Source organism: Monodelphis domestica, chromosome 3, assembly GCF_027887165.1.
Source record: "Monodelphis domestica isolate mMonDom1 chromosome 3, mMonDom1.pri, whole genome shotgun sequence".
Classification (NCBI taxonomy): Eukaryota; Metazoa; Chordata; class Mammalia; order Didelphimorphia; family Didelphidae; genus Monodelphis; species Monodelphis domestica.
This window is the reverse complement of record NC_077229.1, coordinates 3447919-3468999: the sequence shown is the minus strand read 5'-3', so window position 1 is coordinate 3468999 and position 21081 is coordinate 3447919. Positions and strand designations below refer to the sequence as shown.

Sequence of the window (21081 nt, the reverse complement as noted above, 5' to 3'; positions counted from 1 at the left end):
TGGAGGCCCTGGGAGCCTTTTCTGTCTTCCCAAAAGCCAGGTGACTGGAGCACCCTAACTGAGGAGGGCGAGCACAGGCACAGGCCTCAAACCCACAGGGGAGGGGTGGGGCGGGGCAGGTCCACAGTGGGTGGGGACGAATGAAGGGGAGGGCCGGGGAGCAGGGAGGGAGGCGGGGCTCACACTGAAGGATCGAAAAGAGGGTCAGGAGGAGGGGACACGGAAAGGGGGAGGGCCGCGGGCGGAGCAATCTAGCCCCAGAACAGGCGGCGCAGAGGCCTCCGGGAACCCGGAAGTGGAGATCGCCGCCAGTTCCCCCCTCCCTCCTCTTACAAAGCTTTTCCCGCCTCCGCCCCGTAGTCGGCCCAGGATCTTCCTCCGCCCCGCGCCTCCAGCCTCGGTAATTATGAAGTGGCGGCGGAGGAAAGCGGGAAAGAGGGACCCGCGTGGGGAGGGCCCGGAGGTAGAGTAGCAAGACTGAGTTCGAATCCTCCCTTTTACAGACACCTCCCGCTTCTGCCTCCTGGATCCCTCCAAAGCCAGGAGCCCCTCCCCTCCCCCGCGTCCTGGGACGCTGTAGCTAGGCGGGGCTGGCTGGGCCGCGGCGAGGTTCAATGTATCCCGGGGCTGCTCTGGTGACTGACCGGGGCCGGCTGTGGCCTCCGGCTTCCTCTTCCGGATCTACTTTGCTCCTAAAACGTCCTGCCTGGAGGGGGTGTCTTGCCAGCACTGGAAGCAGTTTTACCCTGCCCGGTCAGGACCCAGGAGTTCTGCCTCCCAGCCTCGGCCCCGGACCCCCGAGCTCTTGCTCCCCCGCCCTTGGGGCAGCCTCAGCTTCGGTCACCCCAGGCACGTTCTGTGCAGGCAATAAGGACCAGAGAGGGGGCGGAGAGTGAAGAGGAGACCAGGAGGACTTCCTGGAGGAGGTAAGATTGTCGTTTGGACCTTAGGGAAGCCGGGAAGAGCCTGTGGGGGACAGCCAGAGAAGGGGCTCGTGGCCAGGGGCTGGAGGTGCTGTTCATGGACACCCCCCCCCCCCGGAGGCGCCTGTGTCCTGGGCAGAGGGGGATGGAGCCATCTGGGCTGGGAGGGCTGAAGAGCATCCTGAGGGATCTCATGGGGGGTGGGGGGTGGAGCCAGAGGAAAGTCCCCGGAAGGGCTGAATGGAGGCTCGCAGCAAGGGGGAAGAGAGCCCAGGAGGGCCCTGCAGTCGGGCTGAGGGAGGAGGAGGGTCTTCCCCACCGGGAGGATTGCCCTGTTCCAAAGGGAGCCCCGGGGAGGGTGCTGGGCCTGCATGGGGAGGGCCTGGGTTCCAGTGTGGCCTCAGACCCTTCCTGTGCACTTGGCGGCTCCCCCTTTTGTCTTTGAACCCCGAGCCTGGCCTGGCCCCCCGGAAGGGTTTCCTGGCAGGAGGACCTCCACTTGGAGCACTGGGAGGGACCCCATGACCCTCCCCCTCCCCTGAGAGCAGGGCTTTGACTTTGGGCCAGCTTCTTGTGGGATTGGACCCACCCTGGCCTCTTGGCCACATCCAGGCCCCCTTCCTGGTGTTCCCCCTCCCCTTTTTCCTCCTCCACCCACTGCACTGACCCCCCCTTCACCTGCCTGATTCTCCTGAAATGGTTTAAACTCCCCCAGAACCCCCAGAAGGCTCTCCTTGTGAGCCTCACATTCCCTCCCCCCCTCTATCCCCCAGGAACTCTCTGCTGCCCCCACCTCCCTCAGACTGTATCTAGGCTATCTGGGGGGGAGGACAGGAGGGCCTGGATGGGAGGAGGGGGGCTCTCTCCTGTCCAGCCAGGGGGGAATCCCAACCCTGGGGAGAGAGGGGCTGTTCCAGGGGCCCAGCGATTCCTGACCCAGGTGTCCTGACCCCCAGCTCCTGCTTAGAGATTCCTCAGTGCAACCCTCAGAGCCAGCCCTCTGTGAGGATGGCTGAGCTCTGACTTCCTGCCCAGGACCCCCAGGAGCCAAAGTCCTTTCCAGGCCCCCTTCTTTGGCCCTTGGGCTGGTCCCCATCAGGCCTTGGGCTCCCCGGCTCCAGTTCCATTCAGGGATTCCCAGCCTCAGCTGTGCCAGAGGGTCCCAGGAGCCCTTCCCCAGAACACTTGAGTCTCCCCAGGGTGCTGCCCTCCCTGCCAGGAGCTCTGGTGCCCCCTGAGCCTGCCCAGCCCCTCCCCAGGCTCCCCCTCAGCTGCCCCTTCCGACCCTCTTCTCTTCCCAGGCTCCCCCCTGAGCACAGGCTGCCTCTTTCCTGTATTTCTCCCCTTCAGTGACTCATTTTACTCTTTTACTGTCTCTGCTTTAATGAACCTAAACCGTTCACAGGAAAAGCTGCTGGGCGGCTCCTTTCCTTGGCCTGAAGGGCTGACCTGAATTTACTCGCCTGCCGTATTCTCAGTAAACCTGAACCGATTCAAGGTTCTCCCTTATTGTGTCCAAACTCCTCATTTAACCCTGGCAGAGACGAGGCCGGGAAAGCTGGAGGAGCTTCAGGGGGGACTCACTGGGGCTGCTTTGCTGCCTCCACAGGGAGCCTGGAGTGCCCGGGATGGCCTTGGAGAGGGACAGACTCGCAGCCCAGGTAAGTGCATTCCAGCCCCAGATGGAGCCCCCTCAGCCAGGGAGGCCCTTCCTTGGCTCTGACCAAGATGGCGGGGAAGCTGCTGCCTCCTTCCTGCTGGGCCACGTCTGTCCCCACATCCCAGGCAGGAGGACCAGCCCTTCCCGGCTCTCTCCCTGGCTTTGGGAGTGATTCCTGGGCCCTCGGGCAGCTCAGACCCCAAGAGCTCCCCCCAGGCGCTGCCTTCCTTGTTGGATTTCTCCCTGGACACAAGTGAGCGCCCAGGACGGCCATCGACTCCTCCTTCTTCTTCCCTGTCTGGGCATCCTGTCTTTGCTCTCTGCTCTCCCTGGGACACTCACACCCTCTTCCTCTGCTTCTTTTCACCTGATCCCTCTTGAGTTCCCTCCAAATTCTGTCTGCGGAGGACAGTTTATTCAATCAGGAGAATTGGGAGAAAGCCTCGTTACACTATTTGAACCTCTTCCTGCCTGGCTGGAAACTGGACTGCCTGTACCTGCGGTTTAGAGACCCTCAGCTATGGCCGAGCTTCAGCTGACCAGAAACACAGTCAGATTCTGAGACTGATGGGAGGAGTTTTCTCCTGATTGTACGTCTCGGGGTCTCATCTGCACACTGGCTGCACATCAATCAATCAGTTATTGCTTCTTTGTACAGACATTTGGAAGGAGAAGGACCCCTTGTCAGGGAGCTTCCTCTGTCCCTCTTCCCCAGGCCGACTTGGCAAGTCCCTAATCTTTTCTCCAGTTAGAAAGCAGATGAACCAACACTGGATTGTTTCCTTTGCATTCGTTGGTTTTGTTCAATTTGTCTCTTTTAAGGTAGAAAAGTCTCTTTTCCCCTGATTTTGAGGTCCAGCCCTAAGCCCAGGAAAGGGCCTCGTCCTTATTGGTTAGGCAGTTGGCATACGTTGCTTTAATAAATTGATGTGCTCAGAAGAGCAGAGCTTTGATTCCTCGGGCATTTCATCTGTCACTTGTCACAGTGAAGCTTCTTGTTTTCTTTCTCATTTGCCTGGAAAGCTGGTCCCTGGGACAAAGCTATCCTAGTCCTCCAAGTGCCACCCTGGACACCCCCACTACAAGTTGCAGCCTCCCCCCCTCAGGACAAGTAGACTGCAGGCACCAAGCCTCTCTGGCCTCAGTGTGAGTCCTCATCTCCCTTTTCCCATGAGAACATTCATCAGTGGATCCTCCTTCCATGTCAAGGTAGGGCCTCCATCCTCTATCTTCTCAGGCTTTGCCTTCTCCTACATACTTCCTGCCCTGTATGCTCTTCTCTTTCCGAGATGACAGAGACCACCTCATCAGTTCTCTTCCTCTCAGACCTGTCTGCAGCTTTTGATGTTTTTGGCCCATTTTGCTCCTCCTCAATATTCTCTTCTCTCTAGAGTTTTAGGACATGGCTCTCTCTCCTGGTTTAGCTCCTACCTCTCTGACCTGAAATTCTCTGTCTTCTCTGCTGGCTCCTTCTCTAGATCTTGTAACAGTAGGGTTAGGGTGAGGGAGTTCCTCCAGCTCTGTATTTGGCTCTGTACTCTTCTCCCTCTGGACTTCTTTACTTGGTGATCTCATCAGCTCCCAGGGATGCAAGCACCATCTCTCTGCTGATGAGTCTCAGATCTGTATTTTCTGCCCCAATTTCTGTGCTGACCTCCAGTCTTTCATCTCCAATTTCCTTACAGGGATTTCACACTAGGTCGCCAGGAGACATCTTGAGCTCAGAGTGTCCCAAAAACATTTTTCTCTCACCTAGACAGAACCCACACCTTCTTGATAGCTGTATCCTCCTTGTCCCTCAGGCTCAAAACCAGAGAGCCTCCCCCTTGACTCCTCATTGTCCTTTACCCAGATATCCAGCCAGGACCTATCAGTTTCACCATTGCAGCATCTCTTCAATACACCCCCTTCTGTCCTGTGTCCCTGCCATCCTCCTGTTGGGTGCCCATATCATCTCCCTCCTGGAGTATTAAGACAACCTGCTGCTGAGTCTGGCTTCAACAAAACTCTTCCCACTCCCAAACCTCCTCCATTCTCCCACCAGAGTGATTTTTCTACATTTCAGTTCTGATGGTCACTCCCCTACTCTGTAAACCCCAATGACTCCCTATTCCCTCTACAATCAAATATAAAACATTCTGTTTTGTAAAAATTAAATTATCTCTAATAATAAAAATGTTATATTTTATGAGGTTTATTAAAGATTATTAGAAATCAAGGATACAAAATAAAAACCACGTGCCCATGGCTGATTAGCCCATTCAAAATTCCCACACTTAGCTTACCTCTATACTTGTTACATACATCATTGCAATGGAATAGAAGAACGTGGGAAGCGTTACTGCCAGTTAAATACCAATTGTGATCTCACCAACGTGGAGACTCGGGTAAGATAGGGAATCCTGGGAAATACCAAGGACTTCTGGGGATTGAAGTCTAGGGTTCAAAATCTCCATTTTTACATTCCTCCTGAGGCCCGAGGAAGACTAGTCTCTCCGATGGGTCTTGTAAACTTACCAGCTATAAAATTACAATAATTTGAGGATAAGAGGAACAAAGAACAAAAGCAAAAATTGCTAGATGCATTGATTGACAAAAGCCAATTAGGGGGCAGTCACCTTTGGCATGAAAGTATACATATAAATGTTCAATCAACCACACCCAAAGTTCATTCTTGATCTTCTCGTGCAGTTTGTGGTCTGGAGGCATCTTCATGGTGTCTTCTCCAAACAGTTCACTTTCTGGATTCAGAGAGGTAGCATGTTTCTTAATCTAAAATTACTCTCAAAAGTAATTTAAACTTTTCAAATTAAAATAATAATAATACCTGTACATTCCCCTGTGAAAAGGGCGATTGAAAAACACAGGATCATTTAGGGATGCATGACTGAGTTATGAGGTATATGAATCAATTGGAAAGAGAAATCGAAAACATCAAAAAATTCCAAATAAAAAAGGTAATTTCTGGATGAAATATGGATTGTCAAAGTCTTATGTGTAAATATTCTAAGTAAAGAAAAAATAAATCTATAACAGGTCCTTGAATCAGGACCCAATTAAAATGATTTAAACAATTACACATTTACCAAATCAATAGCCAGGACTACAGAAAGTTTGCCACACTATGAAAGACAAAAGGGACTAGATTATAGGAGCCAAATTTGAGATACTTGGTAGAATGTGGGACAAGGAAGACCTGCCTTGAACACTTTAAGCAGCCACAACCTCAAACCCCAAACAACTTCAAATTCTCTTGTCTTGGCTCAAAATTTTCATGAATCCCATTGGGATTGGTTGGTCTCTTTGACCTTGTGCTCAATAGGCACTATGCAGTTTAGCTTTGTGCTTCTTTGGCACTGTACAGTGGGTCTTTTTGTATTTTCTTGTTCTGGAATCAGACAGAATCATTAAGCAAAGTTCCATAATTCTTTTTTTTTAAGTCAGTGGCATCATTTTTATAGTCTAAAGCTTTTTGGGTATGCATTGACATAATAGCAAATATATTTTAAACTTATATTACTTCAAAATAAAAAAAGTTAAAGAAAATCTCAATACTGGTGACATGTGCTTCAAATACAAAAAGGAGAGAAAAAAACTGAAATAGTATATTGAACATGCAAGCAAAAACAATAATAAAAGAGTTTTAAAAATAATATAGCTTATAATCATTGACACACTGTGTCAGCTAAGGAAATGTAGAATACAAAAGTTTCTCACTAAAAAAATGAGATGCATTTCCTCTTCAATCCTCACCATGATCCAATGTGAGTGCAAAGCAAATAGATTTTCACAAAGTAACAGTTTTTTTATAAGGAACAATAGTACAACATGTAATGCACATTAAAAAAGTATCAAAATCCCCAAAATTATAATAACCCATTTAATGACAATAGCAAACAAATCCACTATCATATTTCATATGTTGCTGTATGACAAAAAAAAAACAACCATATGAACTGATAGATATTTGTCACAATTTTTACAGATGTAGCAAATCTTTCAACCTTGGCAAGTATATTTTTAAATAAAGTAAAACTTATTTGGGTCTAGAACATCACCAAGAAATCTAGATTATTCTGGTGGAAGTAAATTAAACTGAAGAATTTTGCTGGAGCTCTTTTTGGCTTCCTGCTTCACAGAAATACCTTGGTAGGAACGTTTCTTTGTTTCTCTACCTTTAATACAACATTCTTTAAAATATAAATATGAAAAAAGCTTATCCATTCAGAAACCACTAGTTAATTAAAATTATTTCTGAAGACCCCTTAACATTACAATTAAATTCTTAGCTTATTAAATTCTCTAAAGGTTGTTAGCCAGGTTGAGTCCATCCGTCATCTATGCAAATGCAAAATGGAAAAAAAGGGCTGTTTATAGGCTTTTACAATATTTTGTTCAGTAGTCACAAGGGAAAGGTAACAGAATATATCTAATAGTTAAAACACAGTAGATTAAAATGATTCAGTGTAGCAGAAAAGTATCGAATACATTTAGTTTATGAACTTAAAACAACAAAATTAAATCTTAAACAAAACAATCAGCAAAATACAATAAGAGACGGAGACTTTCATTAAAAAATGAAGTCTGAAAAGGCTTAAAATTTTCACCTCCAAGCCCTTTAAAGTTCCTTTTTCTAAAATTCAGATTCCTATTGTCAGCACTGTGGGATCTCCCATAGTGAGGGAGTACATGGGTTAGGAATCTCAAATTGGGCAGGCCCAAATGGCAAAGGGTTGTTGGGGGATTAATTTCTCCCCTGAATCTCAGGCAAGATAATTGAAATGATCAGTGGTAGAAAGAATAAACATCCTAAAACTGGAAGCTGTTTGAAAGAGGTAATGCAGTGCTCTTTCATAGACTACCCCATGATTGTAATAAATTTCCTGTTTGGAAGAGTCTCTTCCTCTCCCTGTCCCCCCTTGAGGTAAAATGCTAGTTTCCCCAGAGGGAGTTAGGAGACTAATCATTGCCTAAGGGGAAAAAAAATCTTTTTTTTTTTTAAACCATTAGCCCTGAGGAGTGACTCCAAGGACTCCTAGCTTCTCAGTGGCAGCAATCAGCCCAGCAGAGACAGCAACAGTGATCAGGGTCGGGGGTGGAGGCCTATTTAGGATTGGAGCTGGAGATCAAGAAGAGGATTTCTGGAGGCGGGGTGAGCGATCTGGGTCCAGAAGATCAGGAGGAATTATCAGTGATGCCAGTCAGCAGTGAGGAGGAACAAAGGAGGAATGAGGAACAAAGGACTCAAGCAGTTGAAGGACAGACTGGTTTATTTCTTCCTCCTGATAAAAATAGCCCAGCCAGTAGGGAGAGCAAGCAACCAGGCAAAAAGTAGCAAAAGAAATTTGCAGGACATCGAAAGAGAGTTGGAGTTTTCTAGGGTGGGTGGGGTGGGCAAAAAGCCTTGGCAGGAGAAATGTGGCTTAAAAAAAATTTTATCTAGGCTATCTTAAAATTTTGGGAGGTTCTCCAACTAGTGGTTGCCATCAATCTAAAAGTTAAAATTAAATCTCAATATTATATTTTAAGAGATTTATTAGTGATCATTAGAAATCAAGGATACAAAATAAAAACCACGTGCCCATGGCTGATTAGCCCATTCAAAATCCCCACACTTAGTTTACCACTATACTTGCTACATCATTGCAATGGAGGAGAAGAGTGTGGAAGGCATTACTGCCAGTTAAATACCAATTGTGATCTCACCAACATGTAGACTCAGGTGAGATTATAGGGAATTCTGGGAAATAAATACCAAGGACTTCTGGGAATTGAAGTCTAGGGTTCAAAATCTCCATTTTTACAGTTTGGTGTTCAAAGCCCTCTTTCCTATCTTCTCATTCATTACTCTTCAGTCTGTATTCTTGGATCTCAGAAATCTGGTCTACTGGATTCCTTCAGCTGCAGACTTAAAAAAATCCTTTACTTCCTGTCTTAGAGTTGATGGTGAGCATCTGCTGTGAGGCAGAAGATGAGTAAGAGGTAGGCAATTGGGGGTAAGTGGCTTACCCAGGGTCACATAGGTAGGAAGTGTCAGAGGTCATATTTGAATCTAGGACCTGCAGTCTCTAGTTCTAGTTCTCTATTCACAGATTCACCTAACTGCCCCAAAATGGAAACATTTATTTTTTGTAATTTTAAACACTTACCTTCCATCTCAGAATCAGTTCTAAGATAGAGGAGTGATGAGGGCTAGGCAGCCAGAGTTAAATGATTTACCCAGAATCACACAGTGTGAATTTTAGATTTACTCCATCCTGCTTAGTTTTTAGAATTTTAGCAACCAGGAATATATACATCCCCACTTAAGGATTAAGTTGGGGGGGAGGAAGGTCTATGACCAGCATGTACTAACAAGTAACAAATCAGAAACAACTGATTGCCCTCTGGGCCATCCAAAGCCAAGTTTAAGCCACCATTGATATATGAGAGACACAGGAAATGACATAAATAACTGCCTTTATATTTCACGTCACTTCCTGTGAGAGTTTGCAGTGGTACTTGACTGTGGAAAAGCTCGAGTGTGAGACCTCAGAGTGCTTCCCTTAGATTGTCACATGGTGAGTGCAAGGCTTATTCCCCTTTCCTTGACTTTCTAAGAGGAACAAGTCTCTGGAGAGGTCCCTCATCTTGGAGGAGGCCTTATGGCTGGAAGCTGTGCTAGATTTAATCCTCTGTCCCTACCTCCCCATCCCCCTTGGCTGGGGCCTCTGAACTCCTGCCTGGTATCTCTCTCTTTTTTCTCTTCTACTTCCTTAATATCTTCACTCTGTTGTAAATAAACTACCAAAAATTCCATTCTGGCTTGAGTAATTCATTGGGATTTAGTAATTAAATCCCTGGCGACTAACTAAAAATACATTCAGTTCAACCATATGTTTTACCCCTTATAATAGCTAGGAAGTGACTGAGGTCAAATTTGAACCCAGATCTTCCTGGCACACTATCCACGTGTGATCTGACTATGTCTAGTTCCAGGCATTTTCAATGGCTTCACCTCATGTCTGGAATATTTTCCCTCAACATTTCAGATCACTGACCCCTTTAAACTTCCTGTCCCAACTAAAGGCTAAAAACATTCTACAGGAAACCTTCCCTCCTCCCTCTTGGAGTGCCTTCATTCTTTCCATTCTTCCCCATTTCTCCTAGGCAGAGCTTGATTTATGTCCATGTGTCTGTGTATTGTCTCCCTCCCCCACTGGACTGTGAGCTCCTGGAGGGCAAGAACTGTCTTTTGCCTCTTGGGGAATCCCCAGAAGGGCAGAAACAGGTACTGAATGTAGAGGGGAAGGAAAGGAAAGTTTCTGGTCCTTGAGATGCCCTGTTGTGTCCCATCTTCTCTGTATCTACCTCCTCTTCTCCCCTGTGGTCCTGTAGTCCAACACAAGAAACATCCTCCTGGAGTGGATGGGATACCACAGAAATCTTCCCACAACCCCCTCTGTCTTCAGCTTCATCTTTAGCCCTCCCGAGTTTCCTCCTTCCTCCCTTTCTCCTTGTCTGTAGTTTTTCAAAGAAGCCTCTTTCTGCTCTCTCTGATGTGCTTCTACTGCTACTGTTGTCTTCAGTTATTCACTCCTCCTGCACTGCTGCTGCTTGGTTTTTAGTGTATTCAAGAAGCAAATGATCTCTACCTTTGGGGGTCTCTTCCTAAAAACCCTGCAGACTCCGCTTTACTAGTGAACATCTACTGTTCTGTCCAGCATTATGAAGCTCATATTTGTAGGTGTTGGGAGTGAAATTTAACCAAAGGGCAAACTAAGGAAGCTCTCCAAGGAAGGCAAGCTGGAGAATACTTTCTGTCAATAAAAGGGCTCAGGGGAATTGCCTTTGTTAATACTCCAAACCCTAAGCAGAAGGTTAGATCTCACTGATAGGTTTGGGGGAGCACAGAACAAAGAGCAGATGGGGTAAGTGATGTCTGTCATAGGATAGAGGGTCACCAGTGGTTATAGAGCTGGGATAATCAGGGACACTGTGACTGGTTGGAATAATCAATAACAAGGGGCCAGCAGTGCCCCAGCCCGTCTTCTCTCCTCAGACTAAGAAGAGATTCTTGTGTGAGTTCAGTGCAAGGTCAGGGCCCCGACTGGGCTGCAACTCAGACATCTCTGAGATAGGTTGGGGGTGTAGAAAGACTAGAACTGACCCCCTGGGGCTCACCTGAATCTTCTAAGGCTAACGAATGACATGAAATGAGACTAGAACATTGATGAGCATTTATTAGTAAAGAGAGAAAGAGACACACACAGAGATAGAGAGGTCTCAGCCTTTCTAGATCTCCTCCATTCAGCTTGCTCAGGCTGAACTTGCCAGAGATCAAGAGATCAGAAAAGCTCAGAGAGAAACCCAGAAAACCAGTTAGTTCTGGGGGAGGCACAAAAGCCTCCCTTTTACATTCCGCCCAGCTCCTAACCTCCATGGCTCAGACTTGGGCATGTTGACGGCTCTCACGCTGATGCTGGCTGCCCTGAGAAACATCAACAGGACCACAGATAGGTGACTGACACCTACATTCCAGTTCAGGCCCCCTTCTCTGCCCCCCCCCCCCTGGATCCAGGCTGCACTGGAGGTCCCCTAGAGATTTCCCTTCACACACTAGAAACTCCTCGACTTCCTTCTGGAGCATCCTAGAGCTTCTCTTCTCAAGCCTCCATTGGGCTCTTAAAGACTCAGCTTCTAGGGCTGTCTCTGACACTGAGAAAGGGCAGGACCTTTGGGCCCCTCCCTTCTCTGTGGGTCAGTTTCTTCCTATAACTGACCAGAGGTGGGCTCTTCATTGTGATGTGGCTTTCAGCTTTCTGTTCTGACTTGGGCTGCTCTAGGAGTTGGTGACATTCAAGGATGTGGCTGTGGACTTTACAAAGGAGGAGTGGTGCCTCTTGTCCCCTCCCCAGAAGGAGCTGTACAAGGAGGTGATGCTGGAGAATGCCCAGAACCTGCTCTCTGTGGGTAAGGAGCCTCTCCCTGCTGCCTGAGTCTGCCATCCAAGGGAATATCGCCCTCAGCAGCAGGCAGGGTTGGGAGCAGTTTTTAATCATGAGGAAGGGATGAGGGCTGGTATGCTGAGTCCCAGACCCAGTACCGTCATGTTGTCTGGTTCTGTAAAAGAATGTTGTGTATTGGAACCTTTCGGGCTCACTTTAGTGTTCCTGAAGTCTGAGATCAAATGCGTGTTAGAGAATCTCAGATGGGTAATCTCAGAATTGATTCTGTCTCGCCTCTCCCTGACCTGGAATTGAGTCTCCAAAACCCATCTGGAAAAAGTGTTCAGGGGGTTTTCCTCCTAACCTCTTCCCCTCTAGGGTGGATCTACTATTGGGGATCTTTTTCTCTATAATCAGCATAAACTGATAGCTCACAGATACTTAGTGTCCCCAGGAGAGGTGGTTTGTTCTTAGTCTTCCTTCCTTTTGCCCTAAGCCTCCAGCAGAACTAGTAAAGAAGGGAAGGGAGGGATGCAACATTTATAATGATCTGCTCTTGACTTGGGGCTCTACTGAGGGTTTTCTCTGTAATATTCTGGCACTTCTTCCTCACCTTCATTTTCCTAATTCAGTAACACAATTATACCCGTTTTACAGATGAGGAGTTTTGATTAAGTTGCTTGTTCTGAACCACCCATGTAAGAGTGGTCTGTGGCCAGATTTTGTAAATGGAGGCCTTCCTGCCTTTAAGCTCTTGCCCCATTATATTCCCCTTCTAGCTGTCTTTCATTTCCAGATAATGGAAAACTATGGACTCAGTCCAGCCTTCTCTAAAGAAAATGTCACAGAACCAAATGTTAGCGTTCTAGATTGATTCCCTGACCTTCTTCCCCTTCCTTTCCCCACCCTAAATGCTATGGAAACTCTCCAGGGTTCCCTCAGGTCCTGCTTGCCCTCCTCTGTGATTATTGGGATGAATGGACTGACTGAGAGACAGCATTGGGCTCAACGATGCTTATACCTCCTAAGACATGATAGTTTCAATTGAAGAATAGTGAATATAGTGTCATCATGGGGATGGACAAAGCCATTACAGGAGGTGGAATAGCTCCTGGACATGTGTAGAGGACAGTGGAATGACCCTTGTAGAGTTCAAGTTCTAGATTGAAGATCTAGGGAATTGTATCTTCCTATGCTTGGAAACTCAGCCCTTCCTCAGACTATTCTTCCCTTTGATGTCCATGGGGCATTCCAGTCTGAAAAAAAGGGAATGGGTTAGGAAGGGGTAAAATAGAAGAATATAAAATATATAAAGTGTGTGTGTGTGTGTGTGTGTGTGTGTGTGTGTGTGTGAGAGAGAGAGAGAGAGAGAGAGAGAGAGAGAGAGAGAGAGAGAGACATAAAAGATAAATGACCTGTGCTAGAAGAGAACACTACCATTTTTTTCCTTTTAGGTCATTCACCCCTAGTCTATTCCATTGATCCACCCTTCTACCTTTTAGCCAAGACCATAATGTTTTAATGATTACTGCTTTACACTACAGATTAAGATCTGGTACTGCTAGGCCTCCCTCCACATTTTTCCCCCATTATTTCCCTTGATATTCTTATCTTTTATTCTTCCAGATGAATTTTGTTTTAATTTTTAAAAAATTTTTGATAGGTATGGTAATGAATAAGTAAATCAATTTAGGTAGCATTGTTATTTTAATTATACTAACATCCTACCCATTTTTCTTTCTTTTAGATTATGTAGAGTTTCAATTGACCACATTAAATGACCAGTCAGTTAATAAATTATTTAAAATGAAGAAATTGTGCCTCTTGAGAATTACAATCATTACACTATCAATGTCTTTCTTTTGAATTAGCTCAACACCTCTTCTTTTCCTCATCATACTTGTTCTTATTTCTATGTGAAATGTGTATATATAATAATAATCAATGCAAAATGAGTGAATATATTCCAGTAATAAATTACATCATAAAATAAACACAGAATGTCTTGGCTATGGCACATCATACCCAGTAGTTCCCTAAACTCTCAATATAACACCAGACAGTGCTTCTTCACTGAGCTAGAATCAGAGTCTGATCCCATATAAACTCTATGGTAACCTCCTTATGTTTTCACCTAAATAAGAGTATTTCAGCCTTTTAGGAAATTAAGTAGGGAATTGCTTTTTCTTTGTTTTCTCCTCATTGATCATTGGTAATATTTCCCCCCTAGAATACACAATACATGCTACTGTTATAATTAAAAATAAATAATATTTCTTTCTACCCACAGATATTTATTTTATAAAGTTTATTAGGAAGCGTAGACAATCATTCCTAAGTAACCTGACCATGTGATGCCTAGCCTGCCAGTCTCTTCCTCATTCCCCCATCACCTCCTGAACTGTCTCTCTCCTCATGGTCCCCTCATGGTCTTCTCATCGGTCTCCCCCCTGTTCTCTAGTAGATCTCCCCCCATTCTGCCCCAAACCTTAACTTTTATTGATGTACAGAACGTACACCAACACAATCCTGGCACAACTGTGGTATGTCAGGAATGTTTGATAGACAGGTAAAGTTACTGAGGAAGGGGGAGGGGATGAGCTTCCTTGACACCTATCCCCTGTGATCCTTTGGGAGACCCGTCTCCCCAAGGCATCATTTAAATATAACTATCTTATAACTCTAAATACCTCCTAGCTAAAAGTACATTAAATATTACATTTTTCTAAGAGAGAGTTACAATAGTTAGAGATGGGAGTAAAATATAAAAACTGATTGATAGACGCATTGATAAAATGTCAACTGGGGGCATTCCCCGTTGGCATAAGAGTTTACATTCAGAATAAGTATATTCAATCCCCTCCAATTCAGTTCATTATATCCTACAGTTCAGTCTGGATCTTTTGAATGCAGTGTGTGACTTCTTCAGGCATCTTTACAGTACCTTCTCCAAAAGGACCCACTTTCTTGATTTTGGGGTTTTGGCAAGTTTCTTTTCCTGAAATTTCTCAAAAAAATTTTAAATCTTGCACTTTAGGATAATTATGCAATTCTCCCCTGAGGATGGTGTTGAACAACACCAGAATCACATTGGGATACATGACTGAGTTATGAGGTATATGAAACAATTGTCAAAAGAAAAAACAAAAACAAAAAACAAATCACCCCCAAAAAAACCCAAATAGAAGAGAAAAATTAATGAAATTCTTTTTTTAATCTATAAATAATGAAAACGAAAGCAAAAAGATTGAAAGTGAACTGTCTAGTACTGTGGACTGAGCATGCCCAGTCACAAGATTGGATCTCAGCTGCCAGGATTTCAGGTCAATCACTCATCCACCTTTCTGAGGTCATGGTCTGAGTTAGGAATGTAATAAAGGTAGCCTGTCCCAAATCACAGATTTGTTATGAAGAGCCAATGAGATCACATGGGAGCCTCTTTGTTATTCAAATTATTCTTTAGTTTTGAAACAATGGTATTTTCAAAGGATGGATTGTGCCCATTTAAGTTGAAAGACTTTTTTTTTTCTTACCTGAGAAATTGGACATAAAGCGGTTTATGTTCTGAGAGTTCAGGAAAGGAGATAGTTATATATGTGTACATGTCCCTCTATTTTACTGTTTGTTTCTTTTAGAAGGAGAAATCAGATCTGAAATTAAGGCAAATCCAACAGACATAAGCTTTCCATTGGAAGAAGTGGAACTACAAAGATTCATGCGTGGTGGTCCCGGTAACTTTGCTTCCAGGGAATTCTGTGTTGCACCTCAAAATTCATCTCATATTGAACATCAAAGAATGCACACTGAAGAAAAATGTAGTGAACATAATCAGTTCAGAAAGACTTTTATGCAAAGGGCCAGTCTTGCTGGACATCAGATAATGCACAGTGAGGAGAGACCTTATGAATGCAAGCAGTGTGGTAAGACATTCTGTCAGAGCTCCAGCCTTGTTGAACTTCAGACAGTCCACAATGGGGAGAAACCCTTTCAATGCAAGCAGTGTGGAAAGGCTTTCATACTGAGTTCCAGCCTTGCTGAACATCAGAGAACCCACTCTGGGGAGAAACCTTATGAATGCCAGCAATGTGGAAAGGCATTCAGGCGAAGTTCCAGCCTTGCTGAACATCAGAGAATCCACAGTGGGATGAAACCCTTTCAATGCAAGCAGTGTGGGAAGACATTCTGTTGGAACTCTCATCTTTTTGTACATAAGAGAATCCACAGTGGGGAGAAACCTTATAAATGCCAGCAGTGTGGAAAGACATTCTCTCGAAGCTCCCATCTTGCTGTACATCAGCGAATCCACAGTGGGGAGAAGCCTTATGAATGCCAGCAATGTGGAAATACATTCAGGCAGAGCTCCAGCCTTGTTGAACATCAAAGAATCCACAGTGGGGAGAAACCTTATGAATGCCAGCAATGTGGAAAGGCATTCAGGCAGAGTTCCAGCCTTGTTGAACATCAGAGAATTCACACTGGGGAGAAACCCTTTCAATGTAAGCAGTGTGGAAATACATTTAGCCGGAGGTCTAGTCTAGTTCTACATCAGAGAATCCACAGCGGGGAGAAACCCTTTCAATGCATGCTATGTGGAAAGGCTTTCACACTGAATTCTAGTCTTGCTGAACATCAGAAAATCCATAGTGGGGAGAAACTTTATGAATGCCAGCAATGTGGAAAATCATTCAGGCGGAGCTCCAGCCTTTCTGAACATCAGAGAATCCACAGTGGGGAGAAACCCTTTCAATGCAAGCAGTGTGGAAAGACATTCAGGCACAACTCCAGTCATGGTAGACATCAGAGAATGCATACTGGTGAGAAACCTTATGAATGCAAGCAATGTGGAAAGACATTCAGTTACAGTTCCCGTCTTGTTGTTCATCAGAGAATCCACACTAGGGAAAAACATGAATGCAAGCAGTGTGGGAAGACATTCTATTGGAGCTCCCATCTTTCTGTACATGAGAGAATGCATACTGGTGAGAAACCTTATGAATGCAAGCAATGTGGAAAGACATTCAGTTACAGTTCCCGCCTTATTGTTCATCAGAGAATCCACACTAGGGAAAAACATGAATGCAAGCAGTGTGGGAAGACATTCTACCAGAGCTCCCATCTTTCTGTACATGAGAGAATGCATACTGGTGAGAAACCTTATGAATGCAAGCAATGTGGAAAGACATTCAGTTACAGTTCCCGTCTTGCTGTACATCAGAGAACCCACACTGGGGAGAAATCTTATCAATGCAAGCAGTGTAGAAAGACATTCAGACGTAGCTCTAGCCTAGTTCTACACCAGAAAACCCACACTGGGGAGAAATCTTATAAATGCAAGCAGTGTGGAAAGACATTCAGTCACAACTCTAATCTTGTTACACATCAGAGAACCCACACTGGGGAAAAACCTTTTGAATGTAAGCAGTGTGGAAAGACATTCAGTCGGAGCTCCAGTCTAGTTCTACATCAGAGAATCCACACTGGGGAGAAACCTTATGAATGTAAACAATGTGGAAAGTCTTTCACATTGAGCTCCAGCCTTGCTTTTCATCAGAGAATTCACACTGGGGAGAAACCTTTTGAATGCAAGCAGTGTGGAAAGACATTCAGGCAGACAGCTAATCTTGCTAGACACCAAAGAATCCACACTGGGGAGAAACCTTTTGAATGCAAGCAGTGTGGGAAGACATTCAGGCAGAGCTCCCACCTTTCTGTACATCAGAGAGTCCACACTGGGGAGAAACCTTATGAATGCAAGCAGTGTGGAAAGATATTCAGTCGGAGCTCCATTCTTGCTATACATCAGAAAACCCACAGTGGGGATGAACCTTAAGAATAAAAGCTATGTGGAAAGATGTTCACATTTAGCTCCAGTCTTGCTATTGTGTAAAGGAAATTGTTCCTACCCCCTTTTCTGGAGCAGCAGTGTGTAATTAGAAATCTGTTACCCAAAACACTGATTTTCAGCACCCCATTCTTATTCTGTTTTTATGTGCTGATGGTATAAATTTGGTGAAGCTCTTCCTTTTGCGTTCTTCTCATCCTTTGAGAGCAGCTGAGAACACAGGGATTATTGAGCAGCTGCAAAACTTCAGTAATTTGGTTCTATTATGCTAGTTAGTGTACTTTATAATATAATTGAAGTATTAAACACCATTTCAAATTTTATAAATTTTAAAGTAGTCGGCAAACATAGTATATGCACCTGGATATAGGTACTGAATTTAAGAGTCCTCTTCAATTCCAAAAGCTTTAATTAAAAATTCTATACTATTCAGAGGGGAATGAACTGGCAGTGAGCAATGCAGTCTATAAAGCTAGGAATTCACCTCCAGACTCTAAGGTTCCTTCCCTTCATCATCCATCTGTATTCCATACATCGCATCTCTGGGATCTCCCATAGTGAGGGAGAACTTTGCACTGAGCATAGTGTGGAGGAATCTAATTTTGGATGTGTTTTTGAGACTGGACAGGTCAAAATGGCAAGGGGATGTAGGGAGATGAATTTCTCCCTTGAATTTCAGGAGTATTCTAGCTAATTTCAAGGACCAGTGCACCTAGGAACAGTAGCTATTTAAGATTGCTCTTTCATAAAATGGGCCATACTTGCAATTTTACTTTCTGTCTAGTTTGAAGGAGTAACCTTCTTCACCCTCAAGAGGTAAAATGCCAGAGAGCAGGTGTTTACAGGGAGCTGCTTTCAGACCACGTGGCTAGAGGCAAAAATGAGGTTTAAGTGACTATTGTGCTCAAGACCCTCTTGGGGGCTTGGAAAAATGAATGAGCAGACTACAGGGAGCAAAATTGCACTAAACTTTTTGTTAATTTCAGCTCAATAATCAACACTAATTACAAAATATTGAGCTAAACTTGCTTCTAGTCTTCTGGAATTTTAGGCTAGAGGTACAACTTTGTTGGAGTATCTGGGTTGCTTCTTCCAGGTGAAAGAAGTCAGGAGTGTTAAAGGCTAATTGTTGCTAAAAAAAACCACACCCCTGGTTTATGAGGTCACAGTGAACAATGGCTATCCAGCTTTTGGCAATGTAAGGGAAAGAGGGATTTATAACTTCCAAGCCTCAAGAGAGTAGCTCCAAGGATTCCCAGCTTGTCAGCAACAGCAACAGTAGCAGCAAGAACACAACAGACGGTAATGGAGAGAGGCAGGATTGGGAGGAGCAGCCTGAAGAAGCAACACCTGGGAAACTGAAGAGTATCCCCGGGGTGAAACAAGGCCATGGCAGGATAAAAGTGGTTTGTTTTCAAACTAATCTCTTAGCATTAAGGGTTCTGAACCACACTTCTGTGGTCAAAATAAATGTAAGTTTTAGATTAATATCTAATGCTTGAATTTTTTTCCTATCAAGTTTATTATCTGACAAAATACAACCATGTGACTAACATTTTCTACCTGCTCAAAAATCACACTCACCGCTGCCCTCACAGGAAGAGAAGACAGTGAGAGGTAGGGTTACATCAAATTTATATCTTGTCTACATCACCATGTAACAACAAGAGTGGAGTTCTGAGAATTATAGTTTTTAGGATACATATTCCAAATTATACAGCATACCTGGTGTATGCCTAAACTTGACTCAGAGGTGAGGATTGCATGATGGAAACCGTTGAGTGAGAATAGAATGGCAGTAGGAAAAGGCAGCAAAAGAGTGGAGAGATCATAAGATGACATGGTGATGTCCCCTGCACTGCCCTCTGGGCTACAACCCTGAATAGCACAGGCAAAATAGAAAGCCATGGTTAGCTCCTGAGATGAGATGTGTGAGAGTTAGTGGATGGAGCAAAGGTTTGATAAACTGAGGCAAGAGCAGATATCCAAGCTTTTCTTTCAGTTTTGTTGCTGGTTTGACTTCCTTGTAAACATGGCTAGAATACACTAATGGTGGCCATAGAATAGCAAGCTAAATGGAGCAATGAGGAAAGTATCTCTCCCCTATCGTTACATCATTTCCCCCTATTACTATAGAGTAAATATAATTTAGGGCCAGTTCCATAATTTCCCCTTATACCATATATCACCGAAACCATAGATAGTCACACTGAGCTCTCACCTTATTCAAAATCAGACAATTCACTCTAGTACATCATTAGTTCTCAGATTAGGTACAAATGGGCATAAGATTTAGACCTAAAGAGTGATTTCTTAAGAAAATTAAGGGAGCATAGGAGAGTTTAATTTTCAGATCAATTTATTGATACAAGAAGAATTTATGACCAAATAAGAAATAGATAACATTATAAGGTTTAAACTACATAATTTTATGTTATTAAATTAAAAACGGCTTGTTAAAAAAATAATGCAAGCACGATTAAAATTGGAAAGAGGAAATTATCATTTTCTCTACAATATGTCCAATTAAATATTTCAGTTTTTCAAAATTCTAACCCTATTTCCGAATGACTTAATTAATCACTTCATGATATTTAGATCTAAGGAGGAGTTAATTTAGGAAGGAAATAATGCCTCTGCTCTATAGAAATCATTTGTAGTTAGCATCATTTCCTATGTGAGATTTTTCCAAAAATTCCTATAAAGCAAAATTTAAAAGATAAGGAATGATATTGTGGATTTCAAATATGAAATAAAATTATTAATATTCCAGTGGCTTCTATCCAGTTGAATGCATTATCAGAATTATTATCTTACATAGAAAATCACCACACATTATCTTCTTTACGATCTGGACTGATTGCACTCAGAGGCCAGTGTAACATACTGATATAATTAGACTTTATATTAGGCAGGTGTTGAAGAGATGGGGAAAGTGTTAATGACAAGGTAGAATTCAAGCTCTGGGGTAGAATTTGGAGGCCTAAGAAAGAACAAGATATAGAACTTTCAGAAGGAAAGCTCTAAGAGTTTTAGGGACCAAGGGAAACATCTCAGAAAGTGAGATGCTACCTGAGAAGACTGAACCCAAGAGGTCAAGGTGAGCATAGAGGGCATACTCCAAGCAGTGGAGACAACTAAGGGAAAGGCAGAGTTACAAAATGTAGGGTCTTGATCAAGAATCATTCAGGAGGCCAGTATCACTGTGTCAGAGACAGAGTAGAGATTAGTTCCTGTGGGAGAAACACACGCAAGTTTGTTGAAGAAACTCAGCCCAAGAATGGAAGACTCAAATTCCATTCAATTTGTATGAAAAAAAATCTTATTTGAAGAAGAAGCAGTTTATAGTTGTATAATAGCTGGTATAATAGTCTCGAGGCTAATCATGTAGCCACAGGGATAATGGACAAGTCCAAGGACTAGTACAACTTTAAAAAGCCCCCAGAATAAGAGAGATATATCTCTCCAATCTTCCTCATTATCAGAATATGTCCCACTCTGCCCTACATAATTTTGCTTCTCCTACTCAATCCACCCACTCTCCTGCCCAACCTATCCCTCCTGCCACCCCTGCTGTCTCCTGACCTTCCTCCTCTTCCCTGGCCCCTCATGCCCTACCCTATTCATCCCTCCTCCTGACCCTACCTCTCATCTCTGGGTCCCTCCCTGTACACAGTCCCTCCCCCTTAGCTCTGCCCCTCCCCTTACCTACCCCATTGAAAACCAAGC

General features: G+C 44.2%; 1 protein-coding gene across 4 annotated transcripts; it reads left to right on the top strand.

The window, feature by feature from the left end:
• The first annotated feature begins 269 nt into the window (after positions 1–269).
• On the top strand, positions 270–18840 carry LOC100617732 (zinc finger protein 850-like). 4 transcript variants are annotated; one of them, XM_056821247.1, is made up of 5 exons: positions 271–400; positions 504–926; positions 2533–2584; positions 11409–11535; positions 15146–18840. In XM_056821247.1, the coding sequence occupies exons 3-5, from the start codon at positions 2552–2554 to the stop codon at positions 17338–17340; spliced, it is 2355 nt and encodes a 784-aa protein (XP_056677225.1). In that variant the 5' UTR covers positions 271–400; positions 504–926; positions 2533–2551; the 3' UTR covers positions 17341–18840. The 4 variants fall into 4 exon arrangements, with proteins under 4 accessions (XP_056677224.1, XP_007490238.1, XP_056677225.1 ...); XM_056821246.1 differs by having other exon boundaries at positions 270–926; XM_007490176.3 differs by lacking the exon at positions 11409–11535 and having other exon boundaries at positions 270–926.
• Positions 18841–21081: the final 2241 nt, after the last annotated feature.

What these genes read in the sequence shown, in the direction of transcription:
- LOC100617732 (XM_056821246.1), top strand. Translation starts at nt 2,552, where the DNA reads ATGGCCTTGGAGAGGGACAGACTCGCAGCCCAG. An exon ending in GGGACAGACTCGCAGCCCAG is followed by an intron (nt 2,585 to 11,408) that starts GTAAGTGCATTC and finishes GGGCTGCTCTAG; the next exon opens with GAGTTGGTGACATTCAAGGA. An exon ending in CCAGAACCTGCTCTCTGTGG is followed by an intron (nt 11,536 to 15,145) that starts GTAAGGAGCCTC and finishes TGTTTCTTTTAG; the next exon opens with AAGGAGAAATCAGATCTGAA.